This window comes from Trachypithecus francoisi, unplaced genomic scaffold (assembly GCF_009764315.1).
Source record: "Trachypithecus francoisi isolate TF-2019V2 unplaced genomic scaffold, Tfra_2.0 Lachesis_group12, whole genome shotgun sequence".
Lineage (NCBI taxonomy): Eukaryota > Metazoa > Chordata > Mammalia > Primates > Cercopithecidae > Trachypithecus > Trachypithecus francoisi.
In genome coordinates, this window is record NW_022681457.1 from 121,673,301 (window position 1) to 121,695,786 (window position 22,486).

The window sequence follows — 22,486 nt, forward strand, 5'->3', positions numbered from 1 at the left end:
AGGAGGCGGGACGGGGGCGGAGGAGAGTTGAGCCCCCACCTGCTGCCTGGTTGGGGCCCTGAGAGCTACGTGCACAGGGTGCCCCCACCCCCCACCCCGCACATGTTCTGCCACAGGCCCATTCCCTGAATACAACCTGTGCAGGTGGGACCTGAGGTGGGACAGAGTGTGGGTGTGCGTTTCCATTGGCCGGCCGGGCTGTATGGGGCTGTAGACACGGGCCCCAGGAGGGCTGCCATGGGCCATTAGGGGGGCAACAGTGGGTGGCTCCTTGGAGGGGCCAGCAGTGGGGGCATGTTTGCTGACAGTGATGGGCCTGGCCAGAGAGGGCTGAGCTGGGGCAGGATAGGCCTTGAGGGGCAGAGGGCCTGGGCATCAGGATGCCGGAGCGCTGCCCCTGCTCGTAACCGTGCCCTCCACCCAGGCAGAAACGTCCACTGACTGGAGGGCTGTGTCTTTAGACACCTGCCTCCCCGTCCCTGAAAACCCCCAGCCTGAGGTTTGCAGCCAGGGAGCGCCTGGGGGAGCATCAGCTCTGCCCTGGGCCCTGGCCCAGGAAGTGTCCTGGGGCTGGGAGGGTCACCTGGTCCTGGGGAGAAAGGGAGGGACTGGACAGCCCAAGGCTACTCTGAGCCCAGCACTGGCAGCCCCACCTGACCGAGGGCGGGGTGAAGGGAAGGAACGGGACCGAGAGGAGTGGGGTGGAGGGAAGGAGACAGGGACGGAGGTGGGGGTGGAGGGAAGGAGTCCACGCCCCACTGGAAACTCCACTCCTGCATTTGCACCAGGCTGGGCGTCTGGTTTGGAGGATAACATCGGAAACAGGACAGCAGGTTCAGCCAGGTAGGCTCTGGAGGCCGGGCCAGACACAGGCACCGTCCCAGCCCACCCTCTGAGTAGCCCCCCAGGCCCCATCTCTCAATTCTGGGTCCCCTTCCTCTCTCCCACCCAGTGGCCCAAACCAAAAACCCAGGGTCCTCCTGCCACCTCCATATATCCCCCTCAGCTGGCTCCCCGCGTCCCCCACCTGCGCACTTGTGATTGGCCCCTGGTGGGCAGCACGCAGGCAGCCAGGACCTGTCGCAGCGAGGGACGCACCCTCCTCACTAGGTATGGGAGGGACGTACTGGCTGGGCCTAGGCTTGGCCCCAGCACGTCCCAGGGCCCTACTCCCGACACCGGCCTCCCCTCTGCACATCTGGGCCCCTGGGAAAGAAGTCCAGCCCCAGAACCAACAGAGCTGCTGCATTTGAGCCAACGGTCCAGTGTGGGGCGAGGCTGGGGGGGCCCCAGAGCAGCCCATGCCCGGAAGGCCCCTCGCCACACCGGCCATGCTGCATCGCAAGGCCTGGCAGTGCTGGGTCTGACCTGTAATCCAGGGGCCTGGAGGGGAAGGAGTCCCTGCCAGGGCGTTGAGGAGATGGAAAGTGAAGGAGGTAAGGGGTCAGGCGCTCACGCCAGCATGCACGTCTCAAGCATGCGCATGTGTGATCACACACACGCCCACAGGCTCACCCAGCTGCCTGCCCACCGGCTGCAATGGAGGGGACCAGGCGGGCCCACCCTATGCCCTGGACCACCCTATGGCCAGCCAAGCTGCTCTGCGGCCATCCCGAGCCCCCCGAGAGCCCAGCACCCCGACCCCGGCCTGGTCTGAGCTGGGAGAAGTGGAGCTGCTGGCTCCTCTCCTACACAGGGAGGCCTGGCCTGGCCCCGAGACCACACATTCCTCTGGCCTTCCCTCACCTTCGCCACCAGCACGAGTGTCAGCCGGGAGCCCAGAGTGACCTCAGTGCCCAGATATTCCCAGGAGCTGTCGGGAGGACGTTCCCAGAGCTGCAGGGGGCTGGGCACTTCCTGGAGGCGGCATGTGACCCGAGTCACGGCCCTCAGGAAGCAGGAGCCTCCAGCGAGCGCTTTCTGGGCTGGGCCTCGCAGTGGCTCCCCACACGGAGTCCCCATAGCCTCCGCCACCCTGGACCCCCTCACAGAGCTCCCATCCCTCCCCAACTCCGAGCATCCACCCCTCCCTGTCTAAGCTCCAACCCCCTGCTGAGCCCCCCAGCCCCCCACTGAGAGTCCTCATGGAACTGGCAGGGGTCCTGCCCTTCCCTGAGCCCAAGCGCCGCCGTCCTCCATGGGGCATTGCCTGGCCTCTGCAGTCCTGATTCCCGCTTCCCAGCATCCCTTGGGCTCCAGGATGCTCATGGCAGCACTGGGGGAGCCTCTGGGTCCCCACTGAGGGGTCAGCGGGCGCCTGCAGGGGAGTTGCCTGAGGGCAGCCTGTGGGGTGGCCTGGCCAGCTCTCCCACTAGGGTGGGCACCTCACTCCTTGCCCCACCCAGTGTGACACCCCCCAGGCTGATGTGTGGGGTCCCAGCTCAGGTCCAGCCCAGGCCTCACGGCGGGGATGGGGCTGTGGCACCCAGTCAGACCTGCCCTTGCATGAGGTCATGAGGTCCACTGGGCTGGGGGAGAGACGCCTCAGTGAGGTGGGGAGCCAGCAGCTGGACAGCCTGGGGGTGCAGCTCTATACCAGGCCCTTGGGCAAGCAGCAGAGTGTGCAGGGGGGGTGGGGGCAGCCCGTGCCACTGGCTGCTCCTCTGGGCCTCTCACACCCTCCATCCCAGCCCCCAGGCTCTCATCAGCTCCAGCCCTGGTCTTTGCACAGACCAGTTCTGTAGTCTGCTGGGGCATGTGGACACGGCATGTGTGTGTGAATGTGTGGACACGGCATGTGAGAGTGTGTGGACATGGCATGTGAGTGTGGACAGCACATGTGTGAGAACGTGTGGACACAGCATGTAAGCGTCTGGGCACGGCACAAGTGTGACAGCGTGTGGACATGGCGTGTGAGTGGACATGGCACGTATGTGAGAGCATGTGGACACGGCACGTGTGATAGCGTGTGGACATGTGTGAGCGTGTGGACACAGCATGTGTGAGGGTCTGGACATGGCACATAGTGTGGACACGGCAACTGTGAGAGCGTGTAGATGCGTGAGAGCATGTGGACACGGCACATGGGGAGCGTGTGGACGTGGCATATGTAAGTGTAAGTGGACACTGTGAGAGCGTGTGGACACGGCATGTGTGAGCATGTGGACACGGGATGAGTTGTGTGGACATGAGGGCTATGTGTGTGACAGCGTGTGGACACATAGCCCGTGTGAGAACAGCCACGTATGTGTGAAGTGGCAGGAATGGGCTGTGAAGTCAGGCAGCCATGAGCAAAGGGCAGGGGCAGGCTGGGCATAGGTTGTGGGGGGCTCAGGGGAGGGCCCTTGCTGGGAGCCCACCCAGGAGCTCAGGGGCCACAGGGACCTGGAACCCGGCGGAGCAGCTTCCCGGTTGCTCCAGCCTCCTGGGGCTATAGGGAGACAGGGCTTTGTCCAAGGACACACCCCAGCCCAGACCCACCAGACAGCAGCAAATGTGCTGACCCCCACCTGGCTCCGACCCTCACCCCACTCCCTGCCCTCCAGCTGCCTGGCCTGCCAAGGAGAGGATGAAGCCAGCCAATCCCTGAGGCTTGGGGCCACACCCTGGGCCAGCACGACCCATAGGGTATAAATAGACCTGCTCGGGCGCCCACACCTGGCAACTCACACCTGCCTCAGACCAGAGCTCTGCGCGGGCGAGGGCGCCACAGTCCCTGTGTCCCCACCTGTCTTGGACGGAGCAGAAGCCACACCTGCCAGACCAGTGCCACCGGGACAGCTACTGGTGGCTGGCCCCGGGAGGGACACCTGCCAGGTGAAGCACAGGCCGGGCCGGGCCCGGAGAAGAGGAAGCAAACTCTGCCAGGGCAGGGCAGCCCAGGGCCTTGGAGCCCAACTGTGGCCAGCGAGGAGGACCATGCCCAGGACCCGCTGACCCCCGGCCACCAGGTAAGGCCAGCTCAGCCTGTGTTCACCCCTCACCTGCACAGGCTCAGGGTGGGGCACCATCGTGGAGGGGTGGGGCCTGGTGCTAAGGAACCGGTTCTGTGGGGTGCACAGGCCACAGAGCACAGTCCCCAGGTCCCAGTGCCTGGGGCACTCACGGCCTCACCGTGACGGTGGGTGACTCAGGTGGTCACGGTGACCTGTGTCATCCCGCCAGCCTGTCTGGGACTCACTGGCAAGTCAGGGGCGGGCCAGGGCAGTGCCAGGAGTCACTTCTGGGGCATCCTCCTGGGCCCCAAGGGGACGCACAACCAGGCCCTTGAGGCTCACTCTCACCCTTGCCCACTTCCCTCCAGCTGGGACCCCTGCAGGGGATCCTGGGTGCAGGGGAGGGGTGGGAGGTGGAGCAGGGTCCCAGGTCAGCTGAGATGCCCACCGGAGCCACGCCCAGGGGCAGAGCAGCGTCCCCCAGGGCCCCTGCCATGAAGTGGGAGTGGGTCAGGGAGAAGAAACAGCCACTCAGTGGGCGGCTGAGGGTGCCCTGACCATCACCTGACCATCAGGCAGTGGGCCCAGAGGGAATGGCTGGGCTTATCCAAGTCCCAGTCCTCCGCGGTGCACATCAGACCCTCGGCAGCCAGACAAGCTGGCCCTGCAGGCCCCAGCTTGTGCCTGACACTCACCTTCCTCGGGCAGTGACCCCTGCCCCTGCCTGGGCCCTCCCTGTCGTCCCAAAGCCCCCGGGGCTCAGCCCGGTCCCCAGACCCAGAGACCCCCACACCCCACCCTCACATAGCTGCCTGCAAATCGGGCCTGCACCGCCCAAGCCAGGCACCCATCCTGGGATCCGAATTCAAACTCACTTCACTTGACTTAGAGCCCCTGGCCTGCCTGAGAGCCGTATCCTCCAGGGTCCAGGGCCTGCTGGCTCCCTTGGGGTGGCCCTGGCTGAGTCACCCATGCTCTGGGCAGCCTTTTCCACACTGTGGCGTTGTGTGAGTCCCCTGACATGGGCCCAGCCTTGCAGAGCCCTGACATAAACAGTGACCACTGTGGCTATTGTCATCCTCACCATTATTTCTGCCCAGGCAGAATACTGTCAGCCAGCCAGGTGAGGCAGGGCCGACAGGAGGTGTCCACCGAGCGGTCCGCGAGACCCCCGTGCACACGGCCTGCGTCCCTGGAGCAGGCCTGGGGTCCTGTGGGAGGCTCCCCCCGGTGCAGCAGTGTGATGGGGCGGAGAGGGCAGGATTGCACGTGGGGCAGAATGACCTCCAGGGGCACCGGAGGAACTTTCTGGAGTGGCGCACGGGGAACAGAGCCCTTCCCTGGGATCTCCGGGGCAAGAGAGGGGAGGGGGAGGTAAAAGACCACCAGAAAGGGACAGCCTGTGGTTGCTCAGCACGGTCCCTGTCCCACAGCTCCGAGACATGTCATCAGGCCAGCAGGTGTGGCACTCGGCCATGCCCCCCCATCGCCGGAGCAGCTCCACAGCCTCGATGCCCAGGTCCCCCAGCTCAGCTGGCAGCCCCAGGTCCCCTGGCACCCCTGGCTCGGAGAAGGTGGCCTCCCCCCTGGAGTGCTCCATCTGCTTCTCAGGCTATGACAACATCTTCAAGATGCCCAAGGAGCTCTCCTGCACCCACGTCTTCTGCCTGGAGTGCCTGGCCCGGCTGGCGGCTGCTCAGCCTGTGGGCCGCCCCGGCGGTGAGGCTGTACCTTGCCCCTTCTGCAGGCAGCCCACGACCGTGCCACCTGCCGGAGCCCCCGCACTGCGCACCAGCCGCCAGTTGCAGGCCCGGATGCCAGCGCATTTGCGGCGCGAGGAACCCGTGTGGCTGGAGGGCACCAAGCTGTGCTGCCAACCACTGCCCACCACACCTGGCCACAAGCCCAGCTTTGTATGTGTGGACGTGGGTTTGAGCAAGCCTGCCGAGCCACCCGCACCCGCCCAGGACCCTGCCCCCCGCCGGGGCTGCCTGGCCCGCTGCTGGATGCGCTGCAGGGACTGGAGGCGCATGGCACTGGTCTCTGCCCTGCTGCTGGTGCTCTTCTGCGTGGCACTCTGGCCGGTGCAGTGCGCGCTCAAGACTGGGAACCTGCGCTGCCTGCCGCTGCCCCCCCGGCCCCTGGCCACCACCACAGTCACCTCCCCCCTCGGGCCTCTGACTGACAACTAGGGCCACCAGCCTTTGCACAGGTCAGCCGCCCTCACCCAGCTCCATGGGTGGGTCCCCCACGGGGGGGCTCAAGGGCAAAGCAGCCACTGGAAGTCGATCCCCGAGGATGCAAAAGGAGCCTGGCATCTCTGAAGACTCTTTCTGGGCCCCGCCAAGCCCAGGCTCCATTTAGCTTGTCCACCCCCACTCTCCAGGCTGGATGCTGATGGGGTGGACAAGAGGGTCCCCAAAGCCTCCGGGAACCACAGGCTCACCGGGTGCGGAGGCTCATGCCTGTCATCCCAGCACTTTGGGAGGCTGAGGCGGGAGGATCACTTGAGGTCGGGAGTTCGACACCAGCCTGGCCAACGTGGTGAAACCCCGACTCTACTAAAAATACAAAAATTAGCTGGGCTTTGTGGCGGGCGTCTCTTAGCTACTCGGGAGGCTGAGGCAGGAGAATTGCTTGAACCCAGGAGGTGGAGGTTGTAGTGAGCCAAGATTGCACCACTGCATCCAGCCTGGGTGAAACAGCGGGACCCTGTCTCAAATTGAAAAAAACAAAAACCAAAACAAAAAACCAGGCTCCTACAGGAATCGCCCAGGAGAGAAGCTGGTCAGCACTCCTGCCACTCACACAGTGTGAATTGCCTGCCAGGGAAGCCCCTTGCCAAGAAGGAAGGGGCCTTGCCATGCTTCGACTCATGCCGACGTGTCCCCCTCAGGGCTGGCCCCACCGTTGGGTGGGGGTGCTAGTCTTGCCCTCTGACTGTGGGGAGAGAGTGGAGGCAGGGCAGCCCCCCAGTGCGAGGTGACCACAGAAACTTCCAGCTGCCCTTGTACATTTTAAAATAAATTGTTTGTATCCATCTTTGGTAAGAGAGCCTCACCTTGGGTTCCCCTGCTGCAGCCTCAACCCACATGATACCCTGACAGGATTAGACTCCCAGCAGACACTGGGACAGGTGGGCCCAAGGTTCCGGGGGCCCAACTCCCAGTCCCTCTGGCTGCGGACAGGCTGGGGGTTTCTGGAGTTGGCTGGAGACTCACCCATGTGAGGCTCCCCCGGGACGCTTGGGGCCTGACCAGGGGGAGGGCTTCAGCTTGGCTCAGAGCCCAGTGGCTGACAAAGGGGGCCTTTCTCTTCCCCCATCCCCCACTGTGGCCATACTAGGCCACACCTCCAGGAATTCGTGCCCCATGGCCCTGCTAGGGTCCCTGACTGGAGAGCCACAGAACCCATGATCCCTGTGGGAACCCAGAAGCAAAGGTAACAGCCAGAGTGCAGCCAGCAGATCCACAAACCCTCCGGCAACTCCAGAGCCAGCCTGGCTGGGGCAGAGGCAGAGTGCAGCTTCGTGAAGGCTGGGCAGGAGGCTTGCCAACCCCAGCCCTACCCCGTCTGTCATCAGCCCCAGGAATCCTGCACCACCAGGCAGGCACGGCCAGGAGGGCCCAGGCCAGTTCCAGCTCATGCAGGCCTCCTCAGCCTTCTCATCCCTGACCCCAGAGCCCAGGTACTTCCTGCTCCAACCAGCTGGGCCTCTGATCCAGGATGGGGAGGGTTCAGGAAGGCCCCACAGAAGCTGACTCCGGCTGTGGGCACCACACCCACCCTTGCCCCAGGTCCCGACAAAGACACAGGAGGGAGAACACAGCACGGGAAGGCCGCAAAGCCGGTGATGTGGGGAGTGCAGCCACGGGTCACAGCGACATCACTCTGTGTCACACACGCAGTCATGCCCACGCAGGCCCACAGCCTTGTCATCGGGAGGGCCAGGCGCGTGACGCTGCACGGGTGGTCACATGAATATGTCACACCCACCTCACTCCACAAACATCCACCTTGTGACTGATGGGGCCACATCCCAGACCACGGGAGCAGGCAGGGCCGGCAGACCGGAGCTGCGGTGAGGGCAGCCTGGTGTCCTGGCCGCTCAGACCCGCACTGAGTGGCTGAGCTGGTGGCGCACACGTGGTCACGGGTGGGCTTCGCCGCCTGCCGCTCCCTCTGCCGCCCCTGGGCCTCCCTGAGTTGAGGACAGCTTGTGGCTCCGTCCCGGACACAGTCCCGGCCCGCGGCTCCGGCCCCACGCGGGCTCCTCAAATACCCGCGGCTCTGCAGGTTCGCGTCCAGGGCTGCGGGGCCCTGCGCGCGGAGCAGCGGCTCAGCCCGGCGCCCCGCACGTCCCAGTCCCTCCCGGAGGACCCCGGCCCGGCCCTGGCTCTCCACTCACACTGCGGGCGCCGGGGGAGACGCGGGCCGGGGGCTGCAACCCGATTCGCGGGGGGCGGTGCTCACTTTTTGGTTCTCGCGCTCCTGGGGCGGCCCGAGCTGTGGGGAGGGGCCCCCGGTCACCATGGCGACGCCCGCACGGCCCCGCCCCGCAAGGCCCCGCCCCCGCCGGCTCGCGCAGGCGCAGTCGCCCGCCCTGGATGTACCGCTGCAGCGCCAGGTGCACGAACTTGTACTGAGCCTCCCTCTGCACCATCCCCGAGCGCTGCCGCGGAACCAGCTGGATAGGGACATCGATCTCGCAGTTCAGCCCCGGGAACACGCGCGCTTAGGGAGGGGCTACGGATGAGGGGCGGGGCTTGCCGGCAGGGGTGGGGTCGTCCTGAGGGGTGGGGCTATAGGCGGGCAGGGCGGAGGCATCCAGGGAGGAGGGGCTCACCCCGCCTGCGGATGACGTCCGCCAGAATGTCAATCACGATGATGGTGCCGGTGCGTCCGTTGCCCGCGCTGAGGACAAACCAGGCGGCCTTCGATGAGAGTGGGGGGCGGGGGCGCCCAGCGCCACCCGATGGCTCCGCCCGCATCGTCCCGCGGGGCCCCGCCCCGCCGCACCTGAAGGGCACCACCATGGGCCCGGCCCCCGGCTCGCTGCTCTTGGCCCGGTTCATCTCGTCCCGGAAGCCGAGGACGCCGTCGTCCGGCCAGCCGAAGTACTGGAAGTGCCGCGCCCGGTGCGGTGGCTCCTCCGGCAGGAGCAGGCGATGAGTGCGAACCCCCGGGTGGGAGGGGCGGGGGGAGGACAAGGCTGAGGCACAGCTGGGTTTGCCGGGAGTGCCCAGGTGGAGGGACTGCGGGGGCCACGGCGAGCAGGAGGAGGGAGGAAACGGGAAGGGGGCGCCGAGATGGCCGCAGGTGGCTCAGGTGCCTGGGGAAGGCAAGAGGAAGCTGGGGGAGGAGCAGCAGGCTGAGGACAGTGAGTCTATAAGGAAAAACCAAATGCGAAGGCTCCATGGCGGCCTGGAGGCCCCTCACACACACTGGGCGGGGGCTGGGGGGAGCGGGAGGTAATCTGCCCGGGACAGAAATGGGTGCCGCTGGTATGCAACGGAGACCAAAGCTGCAGTTTTGAGAGGTGTGTGGGAGGAGCGGCCGCCAGCCTGGGGCTGAGAATGTGGCCACCTCAGTGACCCCTGCCCAGGCTTAGACTGCACCTCCTGGGTTGAGGGGCGTGGAAGCCCCCAAAGGCGGTGGGGTTGGATGCAGGCAGGTGTGGGGGGTCTCCCAGTGCAGGTCCATGGTAGGCACGCTCCCCTGCTGCCAGGCTCACCTGGCCCGGCCGCCACACCTGCAGCTCCTGCACATAGTAGCCCTGGGCCTGGCCCTCACCCAGGATGCCCACATGCACACAGCCGAACTCCGGGCTGTGGGCAGCTCTGGCCAGTCCCGGAAACACTTGTTCTGGGGGGGGAGTGGTTCGCATCAGCCTTGCCGGCAGCCCCCCAGCACCCCGCCCCTGCGCCCTGCAGAGATGCAGGCCTGTACGTGCAGCCACGGGGCTCTGTGGGAGCCTCCCCACTCCCACAGCGTCCCACAGGCTCCTTGGCCTGGTCGGGAAGGGCCTTGGGCAGCTGAAGATGCACAGGGTGGGATGGGCACTGGGAGTGCTGGCACCGCGCCCCTACCCGGCCTCGCTCCACCTCCCTGCTGGTGGTGACAATGACACGCGTGTTCTCCTGGTGTCACCATGTCCCAGAAAGCAGCCACCATGGTCTGCAGACAGCCCTGCGTGGCGATGTACACCCTGCCCCCACCATGGCCTGGCTCCTCCTCAGGGTCAGTCTGAAAGGGGATGAGGCCAACTGCTGCTGTTTCCAGAGGACAAACAAGTCCATGCAAATGCTATGCAAATACTAAGCAAAGGAGCTCTGGTGGCTCAAACACACTCCTCACTCCAGGCCAGCAAGGGGCTGAGGACCTATGCGCATCCAGCCTCTCTGAGGACCCCTTGGGGACTGCTGCCCACCCCTCCCCTGGGAACCCTGGTTCTTCCTGGGCCCCCCAGGAGCAATGGGCCCAGGCCCCACCTCCCGCACACACCCACCCTGATGTAGTCGGCTCCAGGCCCACTGTCATCCTCGTCGTCGAGCAGGATGACTCAGGTGGTGTCAACTGGGAAGGGAGGTGCCGCTCAGTTCTCCAGGGCAGAGCCGTGGGCCCAACCCTGCCTCTTTGCCTGCAGACCTGGTGGTGAGCAGAGATGGAGGGTCCAGGGTGTGGCGGGGGAAGCCTCAGGTCAGTGGTGGCAGATGCTTGGCCTGGCCCCCCACCATCCCCAGGCCCGACGGGTGACGCCCTGGCCTCCGCCCTCACAGCGATTCTTGGGCTTGTTCTCTACCCTCTGCCCCTCCTTTCCAGGGTACAGGAACCAGCATTCCTGCTGCTGCAGCATCTGGAGGTGATGGAGCCTTCAGTTCACAGCCCTGGCTTCTTCCCGGAGCCCTAGATGGCCAACCCCACCTTGTCCCGTGTGGACAGAAGAGCACCCAGGTGCGGAGGCAAGAGACTGAAGGCACAAACTGTTTCAGTATAATAAAGAAAATAGTTAGAATAGTCATAATACAAATTAGATATAGAGATGATCATGGGCAATTATCAATCATTATTATAAACATTATTAATTGTTAGCTTTTAATATTACTCCTTGTTGCATTACTAATACAACCGAGGAATAACCGGTGGGTGTAGGGTCAGGTGCTGAAGGGACATTGTGAGAAGTGACCTAGAAGGCAAGAGATGAGCCTCCGTCACGCCCGCATAAGGGCCGCTTGAGGGCTCCTTGGTCAAGTGGTAACGCCAGTGTCTGGGAAGGCACCTATTAGCAGACCGCGAAAGGGAGTCTCCTTTGCTTGGAGGAGTCAGGGAACGCTCTGCTCCACCAGCTTCTTGTGGGAGGCTGGATATGATCCAGGCCTGCCCGCAGTCATCCGGAGGCCTAAACCCCTCCCTGTGGTGCTGTGCTTCAACGGTCACACTCCTTGTCCACGTTCATGCTCCTCCCGTACTCCTGGTTCCTCTTTGAAGTTCGTAGTAGATGGCGGGTAGAAGACATAGTGGAAGAGTCTTAAAGTCTTCGATCTTTCTTGTAAGTGCAGAGAAGAAAACGCTGACGTATGCTGTCTTCGCTCGCTCTCTCTGCTTCTGATACCTAAAAGGGAAGGGCCCCCTGTCCTGTGATCACATGACTTGCTTCACCTTGTCAATCACTTAGACGATTCACCCTCCTTACCCTGCCCCCTTGTCTTGCATCCATTAAATATCAGTGCCCCCAGCAGTTCGGGGCCACTACCGGTCTCCGTGTCTTGGTGGTAGTGGTCCCCTGGGCCCAGCTGCTTTCTCTTTATTGCTGTCTTGTGTCTTTATTTATTACAATTTCTCGTCTCCGCACATGGGGAGAACACCCGCTAAGCCCTGTAGGGCTGGACCCTACAGTCCCGGACCCTGTGCTCCCATCGGGCTCTTGCCCCAGCCCCAGGGGACAAAGTCTGAGGGTCGCAGAGGTCAGGACGCACCTCAAACTCCACCCAGAAGCCCTGCGTCGCCTTCCTGCTGGCATCGGTGGCCCTGCTAAGCTCCTGCACACAGCCCTCCAGGCTCCGAGCACTGATCCTTGTGGCCTTGAGGGGCTGCCAGGGAGAGGCCTGTGTCTACTAAGATCAGGGGGACCCAGGGCCCCGCAGACCCCACCACAACACTCCAGGGCCCCACAGACTCCACCACAGCCCCCCGGGGTCCTGCAGACCCCACCACAACCGCCAAGGGTCCTACAGACCCCACCACAGCCCCCCAGGGCCCTGCAGACCCCACCATAGCCCCCCAAGGCCCTGCAGACCCCACCACACCCCCCCCACCGAGGGCAGCTGCCCCAGGCCCACCCCCAACCTGGCCACCCTGCCCCGGGCCCCGCGCCCCTGCACCTGGCCACCCTGGCCCAGCCCCACACCCCTGCATCTGGTCACCCTGCCCCAGGCCCCGTGCCCCTGCACGTAGCCATCCTCGCCAGGTCCTGCACCCTCATCGGGTCATGGAGGTCGCCATGTGCCAGGAGGACACACAGAGGGGTTTGCAGGTTCTCCTTCCCGTGGCCATTCAGGTGCCTGCGGGCTCCCCTGGTCGGGGGTCGTCCCTGACCCCAGTGGACCCCCAGCTGCCTTCCTGGGTGAGGCTGTGCCCTCGGCTCTGGTGCCTGTGGAGGGGCCTACCTGCTTGAGGTGCATGACAGCCCCTGCCTTCTCCATCGCCGGGCTCCACCGGGTCTCCGAGGATACCAAAGTGCTCCCTGTCTCCCACGTGCTACTTCTCATCTGGCTGTGGGGGCGGCGGTGAGGGGCCTGGCCAAGGCCGCCCGCCCTTCCCAGAGGCCGCCCCAGCCCACCGCCACCTCCCACCTGGAAGCGAATCAAGATGTGGGTGACCCGTGGCTGGCAGCCCACGCCCTGCACCTTGTCCCACCCCTGCGTCAGCGCTGACAGCAGGAAGTCCCCAGGATTGCTGTGATTCTCGTGCACCAGGAAGCTGCCCGGACGTCCCTTCTGCAGCAGCAATTTCTCAGCCTCCTTGCCAGACAAGCTCCCGTGGTACTACCTGGCCCAGGCACAGGGGAGCACAAGTGAGGCTGGAGGCCATGGCCTGGCCAGGTGAGGGGGAGAGACCCACAAAGATGGGGCAGAAGGCTCAGTGAGACATACGCAGACCTCGGAGGTCCAGGCAGCACCCCCACCCAGGCCCCAGAGCTGCTCTGCCCACCTTTCTGGCCCTTGCCCACCCAGGAGCCTGCAGAAGGCAGGCGGGCGCTGCAGGGGTGGGCGGCCACCAGGTGGCAGCCTGGTCCTCAGCAAGGAGGGGCCAGGCGGCCTCCCCAGACCAGGCCTCCTTCCCTATGGATACAGGCCCCTGCAGTGGGGAAACCAAGGCTGGAGGAACCGGCTCAGCCCAGGGCAACAGCCAGGAGGGCAGGGATGGGGCCAGGGCAGGCACTGGCTCCCCTGAGTCACCCTGGACTCCAGTGCCTGAGACCTGAAGGAAGGAGGCCTGGGGGAGGCAGGTGCAGGACCCTGCACCCTCTGCTTTGCTGCAGCCGTGCACTGAACCAGTGCTTAGCAGACGCCGTCCCTCAGGATGCAGGCACATGCACACACACACATGCGCACACACACACATGCACACTCACACACACAAATAAACACACACGTACCTAAACACACACGCACACACATGAACACACGAACACATGAACCACATAAGAACACACACAACACGCACACACATGAACACAACACACACAAACACATGCGTACCCAAACACGCACACATATGAACACACATGAATATGAACACACACGTGTATGCACCCAAACATGCGCACACATATGAACACACGACCACACACGAACACACATGACACACACATGAACATGCACACGTGCACATGCGCGCACGCGTGTGCATCCGAACATACACACACATATGAACACACAAACATGAACACACGAACACACACATGCGTGCTGACAGACACATGGATGCTGGGCCAGGGCTCACCACTCCAACGTAGGGTGCTGGCAGCCCAGCAGGCACCGGAGCTGCACCCCCAGGATCTGGCAACACAGTCACAGCCCCGGAAGCCCTGCCTGTCCCCTGGCCCCACACAGGGCAGGAAAGGGTCCTGCTGAGCCCCTGACTCAATGAGGCCTCCCCAAAGTCCTCACTAAATAGTTCCTTCCTGCCCAGAGGCCGCCCAGCACCCTGTCCAACTCTCACAACCTTCCCAGCGCATCGGCCCCCTGCACCAAGGCCTTGTGTCCAGGAAGCTGCCCACCGGCCCTGCAGGAGGACCCAGGTGTGAATTGCCCCAGGCCTCCAGCTGAGGACGTCCAGACTCCACGAGGCCTTCAACCAGAGCCTGTCCATGCCCTGATGGACACCATGAAGCCCCGGGGCTGCTCTCGCTGGGCCTGGCAAGGAAGTTCCCACACTGACCCCTGGATAGGAACAGCTGCTCCGCCTCCACCCCGCTGACCTCAGGGTGGAACCACCTGGAGTGGGGAGAGCAGGTCAGTGCCCAGAGGAGGAGTCTGGCCCCACACAAACCTCCCTCATTGTTTCCATGGTAACGCCCACGATGGTGGCTTGAGGCCACTGTGCTCAAAGCCAGGAATGGTCACTGGCCAGGGGCTGTGGGGTCCCAGGGACATGGACGGGCTGGAATTCTCCCCCAAGTGGCAAGGCCTGGGGCCACTGGGGCTCCCTCCTTCTCCACACGCCCCCGAGGCTCTCAGCAGCTCCGTCCACTCCACCCCCGCAACCTCCACGGCCAGGATCTCGGACTTCCAGCCTCCAGAGCTGAGGGAAGGAGCTGCCTGCCCGCCCAGCTTATGGTCACTGTTTCAGCAACCCAGCTGCCTGACGACAGGTTCTCATCTCCCAGAGGGCAGAAGCTGTTCCCCGCACTGCAGCGTCCCGGGTCCGTAACACTGGAACTGAGACACTCAGTAGAGGGACGGGGTGGGTGCACAGGGAGGGGGGCGAGAGGCCGGCGGATGCCTGTGCGGCCCCAGGGAGCCTCACTCTGTGTCTCAGGCAGGGCAGGTCAGGAAGCTTGGGGGGTGTCACTGAGGAGCTGGACCTTGGCTCTGCAAACCTCGGGGCCCCACGCAGGCAGAGGCTGGTGCTGCCAGCACCTGGAGGGGAGGTTGAGGCTGCAGCTCTGCCCGTTCCTGGTGAACAGCCACCCTGTTCCCAGGACCCTCCTCGTCCACAGCCTCCCACGAGGTCAGGGCTACCCTGGAGCCCACGTCCGAGATCACAACTGCTCCTTACTTTCGAGGCACAGGACTCCAGAGCTCAGGACTACATTGTACTCAGGTGGCAGCCCCAGAGACCAGAATGTCAGCAAAAAAGAGTGAGTGACTGACGGAGGGAGGGAGGGAAGGGGTGGAGGGAAGGAAGGGATGGAGGGAAGCGGGGAGGGAGGGAGGGAAGGGGAGGGAGAGAGGGACAGAAGTGGGGAACGGAGGGAAGGGGGGCAAGGGAAGCAGGGAAGGGGGGTGAGGAACGGGGGAAGGGGATAGGAGGGACCCCATCCCCGGCTTCAGCCCACCCTGGCCAGGTCCCTCTCCAGGGGCCCCAGCTCCTCCTCCTCCTTCGGGTCCTGCCTCCACTCCTTGCAGCTCCTGTCCCTCTGCTCCCCGCAGAGCACAACTTCTCCCGGAAGAAGCATGTATGGCTGTGTGATTTGTAAATGTGAATGAATTAAATTCATGGCTGGGCGCAATGGCTCACGCCTGAAATCCCAGCACTTCGGGAGGCCGAGGCAGGCAAATCACCTGAGGTCAGGAGTTCGAGACCAGCCTGGCCAACATGGTAAAACCCTGTCTCTACTAAAAACACAAAATTAGCTGGGCGTGGTGGTGCCTGTAATCCCAGCTACTCAGGAGGCTGAGACAGGAGAATCACTTGAACCTGAGAGGCAGAGGTTGCGGTGAGCCGAGATCGCGCCATTGCACTCCAGCCTGGGCAACAAGAGTGAAACTCCATCTCAAAAAATAAAAATAAATAAAGTAATTAACAATAATAAAATTCAGCAACAGCAACTTTGCCGCCACTCAGGAACACTGTGGTGCTGGTTGGCACGGCCAGTCCTCTCCTGTGTCTCCAGAGCTGTGTCCCGCCCTCCAGGCCCACGGAGGACTTGGCTCTCAGGGTCCCCATGGACCTTGGGGCCCAGCAGGTCCTCAGCAGCCTCCAAGGCCATCAGTGCCACCCCCTTCCAACGGCTCTGTGTAGCTGCGTGGAGGCTGCATTTCCCGGCTTCCCACCTTGCCCAGGCCAGGGCCCTTTGTCCTCCTCCTCCTCGATGGGAGCCCACAGGCCCTGGCTCTTCTGTGCAGAGTCTCAGCCCGTCCAGCGCCACCTCTGCTCTGAGCTCCAAACTCAGACACCTGGTTTCAGCAGCTCCGTTTGGAAAGCCAGCAGCACCTCGTTCCTACCGTCTTCAAAACCCAAAGCTCCTGATCTTGTCCCCGCCCCCTACACCCTGTTCTTCATTTTCCCCACGCGGGCAAGGGTGGTGGCCTTGCCTCCGGCCCCCCTTGGCACTCCCCGCCGGCTCCGATCCATCAGTTCCTCTCATCCTATCTTCAAATGGTGCCCAGAGGCCACACGCAGTGGCTCATGCCTGTAATCCCAGCAGGGTGGATCACGAGGTCAGGAGTTCAAGACCAGTCTGGCCAACATGGTGAAACTCCATCTCTACTAAAAATAGAAAAATTAGCCAGGCATGGTGGTACACACCTGTAATCCCAGCTACTCTAGAGGCTGAGGCAGGAGAATTGCATGAACCCGGGCGGGGGCAGAGGTTGCAGTGAGCCGAGATCACGCCACTGCACTAGAGCCTGGGCAACACAGCGAGACTCCATCTCAAAAAAAAAAAAAAAAAAAAGGCCAGGCGCGGTGGCTCAAGCCTTTAATCCCAGCACTTTGGGAGGCCGAGACGGGCGGATCACAAGTTCAGGAGATTGAGACCATCCTGGCTAACACGGTGAAACCCCGTCTCTACTAAAAAATACAAAAAACTAGCCGGGCGAGGTGGCGGGCGCCTGTAGTCCCAGCTACTCGGGAGGCTGAGGCAGGAGAATGGCGTAAACCCAGGAGGCAGAGCTTGCAGTGAGCTGAGATCCGGCCACTGTACTCCAGCCTGGGCGACACAGTGAGACTCCGTCTCAAAAAAAAAAAAAAAAAAAAGGTGCCCAGAGCTGACCACTTCTCCCCCCACCGCCTCAGCCTGCCGGGACTATTGGTTTCGTTCTGCCTGACTCTGACCCTATAGCCGAGCCATGGCAGACAGGGGACTCTCAGGATTTGCACGTCAGAGCTGCTTACGGCTCAGTGTCGGCCTCTATGGCTCTCGGGAAACGCCAAGTTCTGTCCACCCCGGCCTGGCCAGCCAGCTTGGCCTGCCCCATGAGGTACGTCACACACCTCCAGAGGGGCCCTCCCGGGCTGGCCCTGCAGCCCCATCCCTGTCCCTGCTTCAGCGCGGGCCGGCACTGAAATGCTGTGGGACCGGGGGAAGGGACGGGAACCCAGGAGGCAGCTTCCATCCCCGGCCTGGGCTGCCCACTCTGCTGAACCACATCCCACACCTGCTGCCCCTCCCCAGCCCCATAGCCTCAGCCTCCACCCCAAGACGGGCGACGCCCAGGGTGTGGAGGCAGGGACGGGGTGGAGACACAGAGCCGGGAAGAGACCTTATGTGACCCTCTATCATACTTTCCAACGCCCTCTCCTGCCCGAAAGCTGCCACCAAGTCTGTCGCGTGCAAATCCCCAGGGGCGGGGCCCCGAGATGCAGCAGATCACACCACCGCCCCCAGCATCACTGCATCCCCACTCCCGCTCCCGGCCAGCCCAATGCAATCCCAGGCTGAGCGTGGGCCTCACACCTGGGCCTGGAGGTGGAGCTGGGTGTCCAGCAGGCGTGGGGGAGGAGGGGGCGGCCCAGGTCCTCAGCTCCCATCCCTCCCTCTCGTGGTGCTGCTCAGGCAGGAGAGAGGTTTGGAAGGCCTGGACCCTCTCTAGAGTGCCCAGGGTCACCTCTGTGCCGAAGGGGTCCTGGCTCCATGGTGGGCCAGTGGCTCAGCTCTACCCTGGTGACAGGGCCCACAGTGGGAGGGGCGAGGGGACTGGCTGTGGGCGGGATATACTGGGTTTCAAACCCCCAAGATCCCCTAACAGGTCTAACGACACCAGACAGATGCGGTCACCCAAGAGGTCAGCCTGACCCAGACTGGCCACCGGCTGCTGCAGCTCCCTGTATGGCCCTAGTCTTCATGTCTGATCCGTAGTGGGGATGGCTCCAGCCCTGGGACACTGGGACTCCCCCTGAGGAGAAGTGTGGGTTGCAGGGTTCGTGAATGGCTTGTCAATATACATATACACACACACACACAAACACACACACACACACACACCCGGTATGGGGGCGGCATACACACACACATACACACACACACACACACAACACACACACACACACCCGGTATGGGGGCGGCATACACACACACATACACACACACACACACACACACATACACACACACACACACACATACACACACACGGTATGGGGGCCGCATACACACACACACACACAAACACACATGCACACACACATGGTATGGGGGCTGCATACACACACACACACACACACACCATATGAGGGCTGCTTTCCCCCACGCGGGGGCCTGGCCACACCTGCATCTTGATGGTGGCAGGTGTGCAGACCAGGGAGAGGGTCTCAGAGCACAGGAAGTGCCCGTTCCACCTCCCTCCCCAGAACCTGGAGGTCTCTCCTGCAGCCCCTAGGGCTGACCCCTCAGGACCCAGAGGAACCACAACCAGGGTGGGCTCTGCCCCCGACACCAGCCACAGTCACGTTTCCCTCCCCAGCCCCCGAAGCACAGGAAACCCAGGAGCTCGGCGGGTCCACCCCTGAGGGACCCAGGACCCAGACACCATCATTGCTACAAGACACGCACCGGGCACAACCCCGCCAGCCCCGCCCCGCTGCATAGGAGCCCCAGGGCCGAGTGGTGTTCACAGAGGTGACGTTGATGTGGCAGACCAGGAGGAGGGGACTGGGGGCAGCGTGGTGGATCTACCCTGGGATTTGGCTGGGACTGCCCAGGCCTGATACGGCTGTGGGCAGGGTCTCAGGGGCCAGAGGAGTGACAATCCAAATGGCCGTCCCAGGGCGGGGCGTGGAGGGGTGGCAGGTTGCAGCAGAGTCCAGCCCCGGGCTTTCCCAGGCAGGCCCCGGGGGTCACAGGCCGATGACAGGCACATGGCTCTCCCTGGTCACCAGCACTCTGCCCAGGGGTCCTGCCAACCAGTACCTGAAATGGACAGTACACAGGCAGCCTCCTCCTTCCTGGGTTCCAGCTGGACGCTAAACATGAGAGGCACAGGGCTTTGGGCCGACAGATTCTTAGTGATCCAACTCAGTCCACTGTTCCTACGCCTGAGAAGCCCAAGACCCTGCTGAAGGCTGCCTGGGTTCCCCACACACACCTGGGCCTCTGCCCTAGTGATCCCGGCCCCTGACTGCTGAGGCACTGCTGGGCAGGGTGGGTCAAGGGTCTCTGCTTTGGGTTATGGACCTTGAACTCAGGCCAGGAGAAGACCTGTGAGCCCTGTTGGTTCCTTCATGGATCTGGTCACAGAGCAACTGCTGTGAGCTCCAGGTTCACCGAGCCCCAAGCCCCAGAGGAAGGGGCCCTGGGGGCTGCGCCTGGAGCTGGGAAGTGGTGACGAGTGGCTGTGACCTCTGAAGCTCCCGGCTGACCGCCAATGCACGCTGCAGGGTGAGCCTGCATGCGTGGGCACACGCGGAGGGTGCAGGGGTCAAGCAGAAAGGGCAGGAAGTACCCGGCTGCCATACACGTACCACCCCCTCTCCCTGGAGGCAAGAAGCAGGCCCCACCTGTGGCCCGTCCCAGCTCCCACACGCCCCCGGCCCTGAGCCCAGCGACCAGACAGGGATCCCACCCTCTACACCGGGCCCCCGGAGGGTCTGGAAGGGAAATGAGTCCTCCAGAGAGAACTTGGTCCTGGGAGGTGGGCAGGCCACGCCTGGGTGGGGAGGGCAGAAGACTTCACCTCCAGGATTCCCTGGTGTTGCTGCCTCAGTTTCAGGACTAGGAAAAGCGGGGTGCCCCCCAACAGACTGCATCCCGGGTGGCCAAAAAGGGAGTCTGGAGCAGGGCACGGGGTAAGAGGACAGAGGGAGAGGCTGTGCCCGCCACCCGCAAGACACCTTCCCCCGGGTAGGGGTGCTGCTGACCCTCACCTAGGCCCAACCTCTGCAGCCCTTTCCACCCGCCTGAGGCAGGCCAGGCCTGGCGGGCCAGGGACCAAAGTGTCCTGGCAGGGCCTGAGGGTGGAGGAAGGCAGGAGTCCGGAACCCCAGGTCTGAGGGGCGACCCAGCCGGGAGCGCGAGGAGGTCCCGGGTGGCATTTTGCCACGCCCACCCGTCGAGGCCATAGGCGCTTCTCCTGGGGTCCAGGATTCTGGGCCGCGGTGCGCCAGACTCACCTGCACGAGGGCACGTCTCACCGCGCCGCTCGCTGGCGCTCGGGGTTCTCTCTGGGCAGCCGCACCCTCTGGGAGCTTCGCGAAGGCCCCGCCCCGGCCCCGCCCCCTGAAGCCACGCCCCGGGCCTCGCCCCGACGCCACGCCCCCGGCTTCCTTAAAGGGTCGGCGCCAGCCAGTCTTGCCGGGCGCCTGGGAGGTTGGGCTGCAGGCGGAAGGTCCTCGGTCGTCCGTGCTTCAGAGCCGGGTCCCCCGGTAGCCGGGTCGCGGGTCGCGGACGCTGCAGCCGGCTGCGTCCCGTGCTCCCTTCCAAGACCCTCTGGCTTCTCCGGGGCCGCCTCTTCTGCGGACCGGGGCGGGGCTCCAGGCTGGGGGGCGGGGCGGGGCCCGCGGGACCGGCCCCCCTGGCTGTGCCGCGTTCGCCCCCGCGCAGGTCCCAGCCTCAGGCCCGCCGGTTTCACGAGTCTAGCTCCCACCGCGGCCAGTCCCGGACGTGGGCGCCTCTCCCTCGCCTGCGCTCAGCTGCCCTCCTTTCCAGGCGTGGCCCCGGGCTCCCCTGGGCTTCCGAAGCCTCTCAGACCCGCAGCCTCCAGCCTGGGACCCAGCAGCGCCTCTCCGCCCGCGCGGCTTTCCGCCTCTTCACCCCCGGCCACGGAAGGCCTCGTCACCCTCCAGGTCCCCTTTGAGTCCTCTGGGTCCTGCGCGCTCCGCAGCGGTTGTTCCCCCAAACTCCCTCTCCTGGTTCTGCGCCTCCTCTTCCTCCCCTCCGAGGTCCTCCTCCCTCCTTCATTTCTGGCGTCGGAGCTTTTTCTCCCCTGCTAGGCAACACCCAGCAGGGGCACCTGCGCCAGGGCTTCAGCCCAGCCTCTCCCTGCCTGACACCCGTCGGCCCCCTGGACCCCACTCAGGGGGCCCTAGCTTCCCCAGCCCGGCCCTCCCTCCAGACGCATCAGGGCGAATCCACCAAAGCTTCGGTGCCTCCAGCTCCATCTCCACCTCCCTGAGCGCCTCTTCTCACCCCCCTCAACCCACCCATTCTCCCTCAAATCCCTCCCTCTGCTCCCCCTGCAGCCCAGCACCCTGTCCCAGCCAGCGGCGTCCTCATGGATTCTGGTGTCCTCCTGCTTGGAGCCCTCTGGGAACCTCCCACATCTCATCAGGCAGCGCCCCCAGCCCTCTTCCCCAGGCCCACGCAGCCTCGCTGGACCTGCCCTGCTTATCTGCGTCCAGCCCCTGCCGCTCTGATCTGTGGCCTCTGTCCTGCACGCTGGCCTCTGGCCACTGCTATGCCTCCGCTTCTGCTGAAAGCTCCCTTTGTCAAGACACAGGGCCCTGCACACCATCCAGTGGACCCACACCACATGCCCCACCTCGGGCCTCCTCACCTGCCCTTCCCCGCTCATGCTTTGGGTCTGGGTTTGGGCATGTGTTCCCTGGACCTTTCCTGGAGCCCAAAGTTAGTCTGCCCCCACCCTGGCGTCCCACCGTCAGCGACCTATGTGTGGCCACCGCTCCTGGACTCTCTCCTCCCTGACCCCCAGTGCCTGACACCTGCAGGCACACAGAGTTGTTCAACGCGTCCCCAGAGGACCAAGTGAGGAAAGGCTCAGAAAGCAAACACCCAGACTCATGGGACCACCTGGGTGTGGAGCTTATGCGCATTTTCTTCTTTTTCTTTTTTTTGAAATGGAGTCACGCTCTGTGGCCCACGATAGAGTGTAGTGGCGCGATCTCAGTGCACTGCAACCTCCGCCTCTCGGGTTCAAGCGATTCTCCTGCCTCAGCTTCCCAAGTAGCTGGGATTACAGGCATGCGCCACCACGCTCGGCTAATTTTTGTGTTTTTAGTAGAGATGGGGTTTCACCATGTTGGCCAGGCTGGTCTTGAACTCCTGACCTCAGGTGATCCGCCCACCTCGGCCTCCCAACATGCTGGAATTATAGGCATGAGCCAATGTGCCCAGCCATTGATGTTACTTTCTTATTTTCATGTTTTTGTGGGTTTTTTTTTTTTTTTTTTGAGACGGAGTCTTGCTCAGCCACCCAGGCTGCAGTGCA

General features: G+C 63.7%; 2 protein-coding genes and 2 long non-coding RNA genes across 8 annotated transcripts; 1 reads left to right on the top strand and 3 right to left on the bottom strand.

Moving 5' to 3' along the window:
• Nucleotides 1-147: 147 nt before the first annotated feature.
• Nucleotides 148-11,682, top strand: RNF223 (ring finger protein 223). 2 transcript variants are annotated; one of them, XM_033228816.1, is made up of 4 exons: nt 148-1,436; nt 3,486-3,890; nt 5,309-8,171; nt 10,698-11,682. In XM_033228816.1, exon 3 carries the CDS (start codon nt 5,318-5,320, stop codon nt 6,065-6,067), a length of 750 nt encoding a protein of 249 aa, XP_033084707.1. In that variant the 5' UTR covers nt 148-1,436; nt 3,486-3,890; nt 5,309-5,317; the 3' UTR covers nt 6,068-8,171; nt 10,698-11,682. The 2 variants fall into 2 exon arrangements, with proteins under 2 accessions (XP_033084707.1, XP_033084708.1); XM_033228817.1 differs by having other exon boundaries at nt 148-843.
• Nucleotides 6,749-9,198, bottom strand: LOC117093594. Its single transcript, XM_033228895.1, has 6 exons — nt 8,895-9,198; nt 8,722-8,789; nt 8,284-8,381; nt 7,568-8,195; nt 7,097-7,127; nt 6,749-6,815 (listed from the first exon to the last, which is right to left on the bottom strand). Exons 1-6 carry the CDS (start codon nt 8,948-8,950, stop codon nt 6,749-6,751), a joined length of 948 nt encoding a protein of 315 aa, XP_033084786.1. The 5' UTR covers nt 8,951-9,198.
• LOC117093487 lies at nt 9,606-10,499 on the bottom strand. The gene is made up of 3 exons (XR_004441164.1): nt 10,384-10,499; nt 9,965-10,121; nt 9,606-9,740 (listed from the first exon to the last, which is right to left on the bottom strand). It is a non-coding gene; the product is annotated as an uncharacterized LOC117093487 (long non-coding RNA).
• LOC117093486 lies at nt 11,348-20,753 on the bottom strand. 4 transcript variants are annotated; one of them, XR_004441161.1, is made up of 6 exons: nt 20,433-20,753; nt 19,234-19,286; nt 12,782-12,923; nt 12,542-12,647; nt 11,852-11,965; nt 11,348-11,487 (listed from the first exon to the last, which is right to left on the bottom strand). It is a non-coding gene; the product is annotated as an uncharacterized LOC117093486 (long non-coding RNA). The 4 variants fall into 4 exon arrangements; XR_004441160.1 differs by lacking the exon at nt 19,234-19,286; XR_004441163.1 differs by lacking the exon at nt 19,234-19,286 and having other exon boundaries at nt 12,728-12,923.
• Nucleotides 20,754-22,486: the final 1,733 nt, after the last annotated feature.

Bases quoted from the DNA above. Each gene is read 5' to 3' on its own strand.
- RNF223 (XM_033228816.1), top strand. From the start codon at position 5,318: ATGTCATCAGGCCAGCAGGTGTGGCACTCGGCCATGCCCCCCCATCGC.
- LOC117093594 (XM_033228895.1), bottom strand. From the start codon at position 8,950: ATGAACCGGGCCAAGAGCAGCGAGCCGGGGGCCGGGCCCATGGTGGTG. The intron at 8,790-8,894 runs GTGCGGCGGGGC...GTTTGTCCTCAG, and splicing joins CCCATGGTGGTGCCCTTCAG to CGCGGGCAACGGACGCACCG. The intron at 8,196-8,283 runs GTGAGTGGAGAG...CTCCGCGCGCAG, and splicing joins TCTCCCCCGGCGCCCGCAGT to GGCCCCGCAGCCCTGGACGC.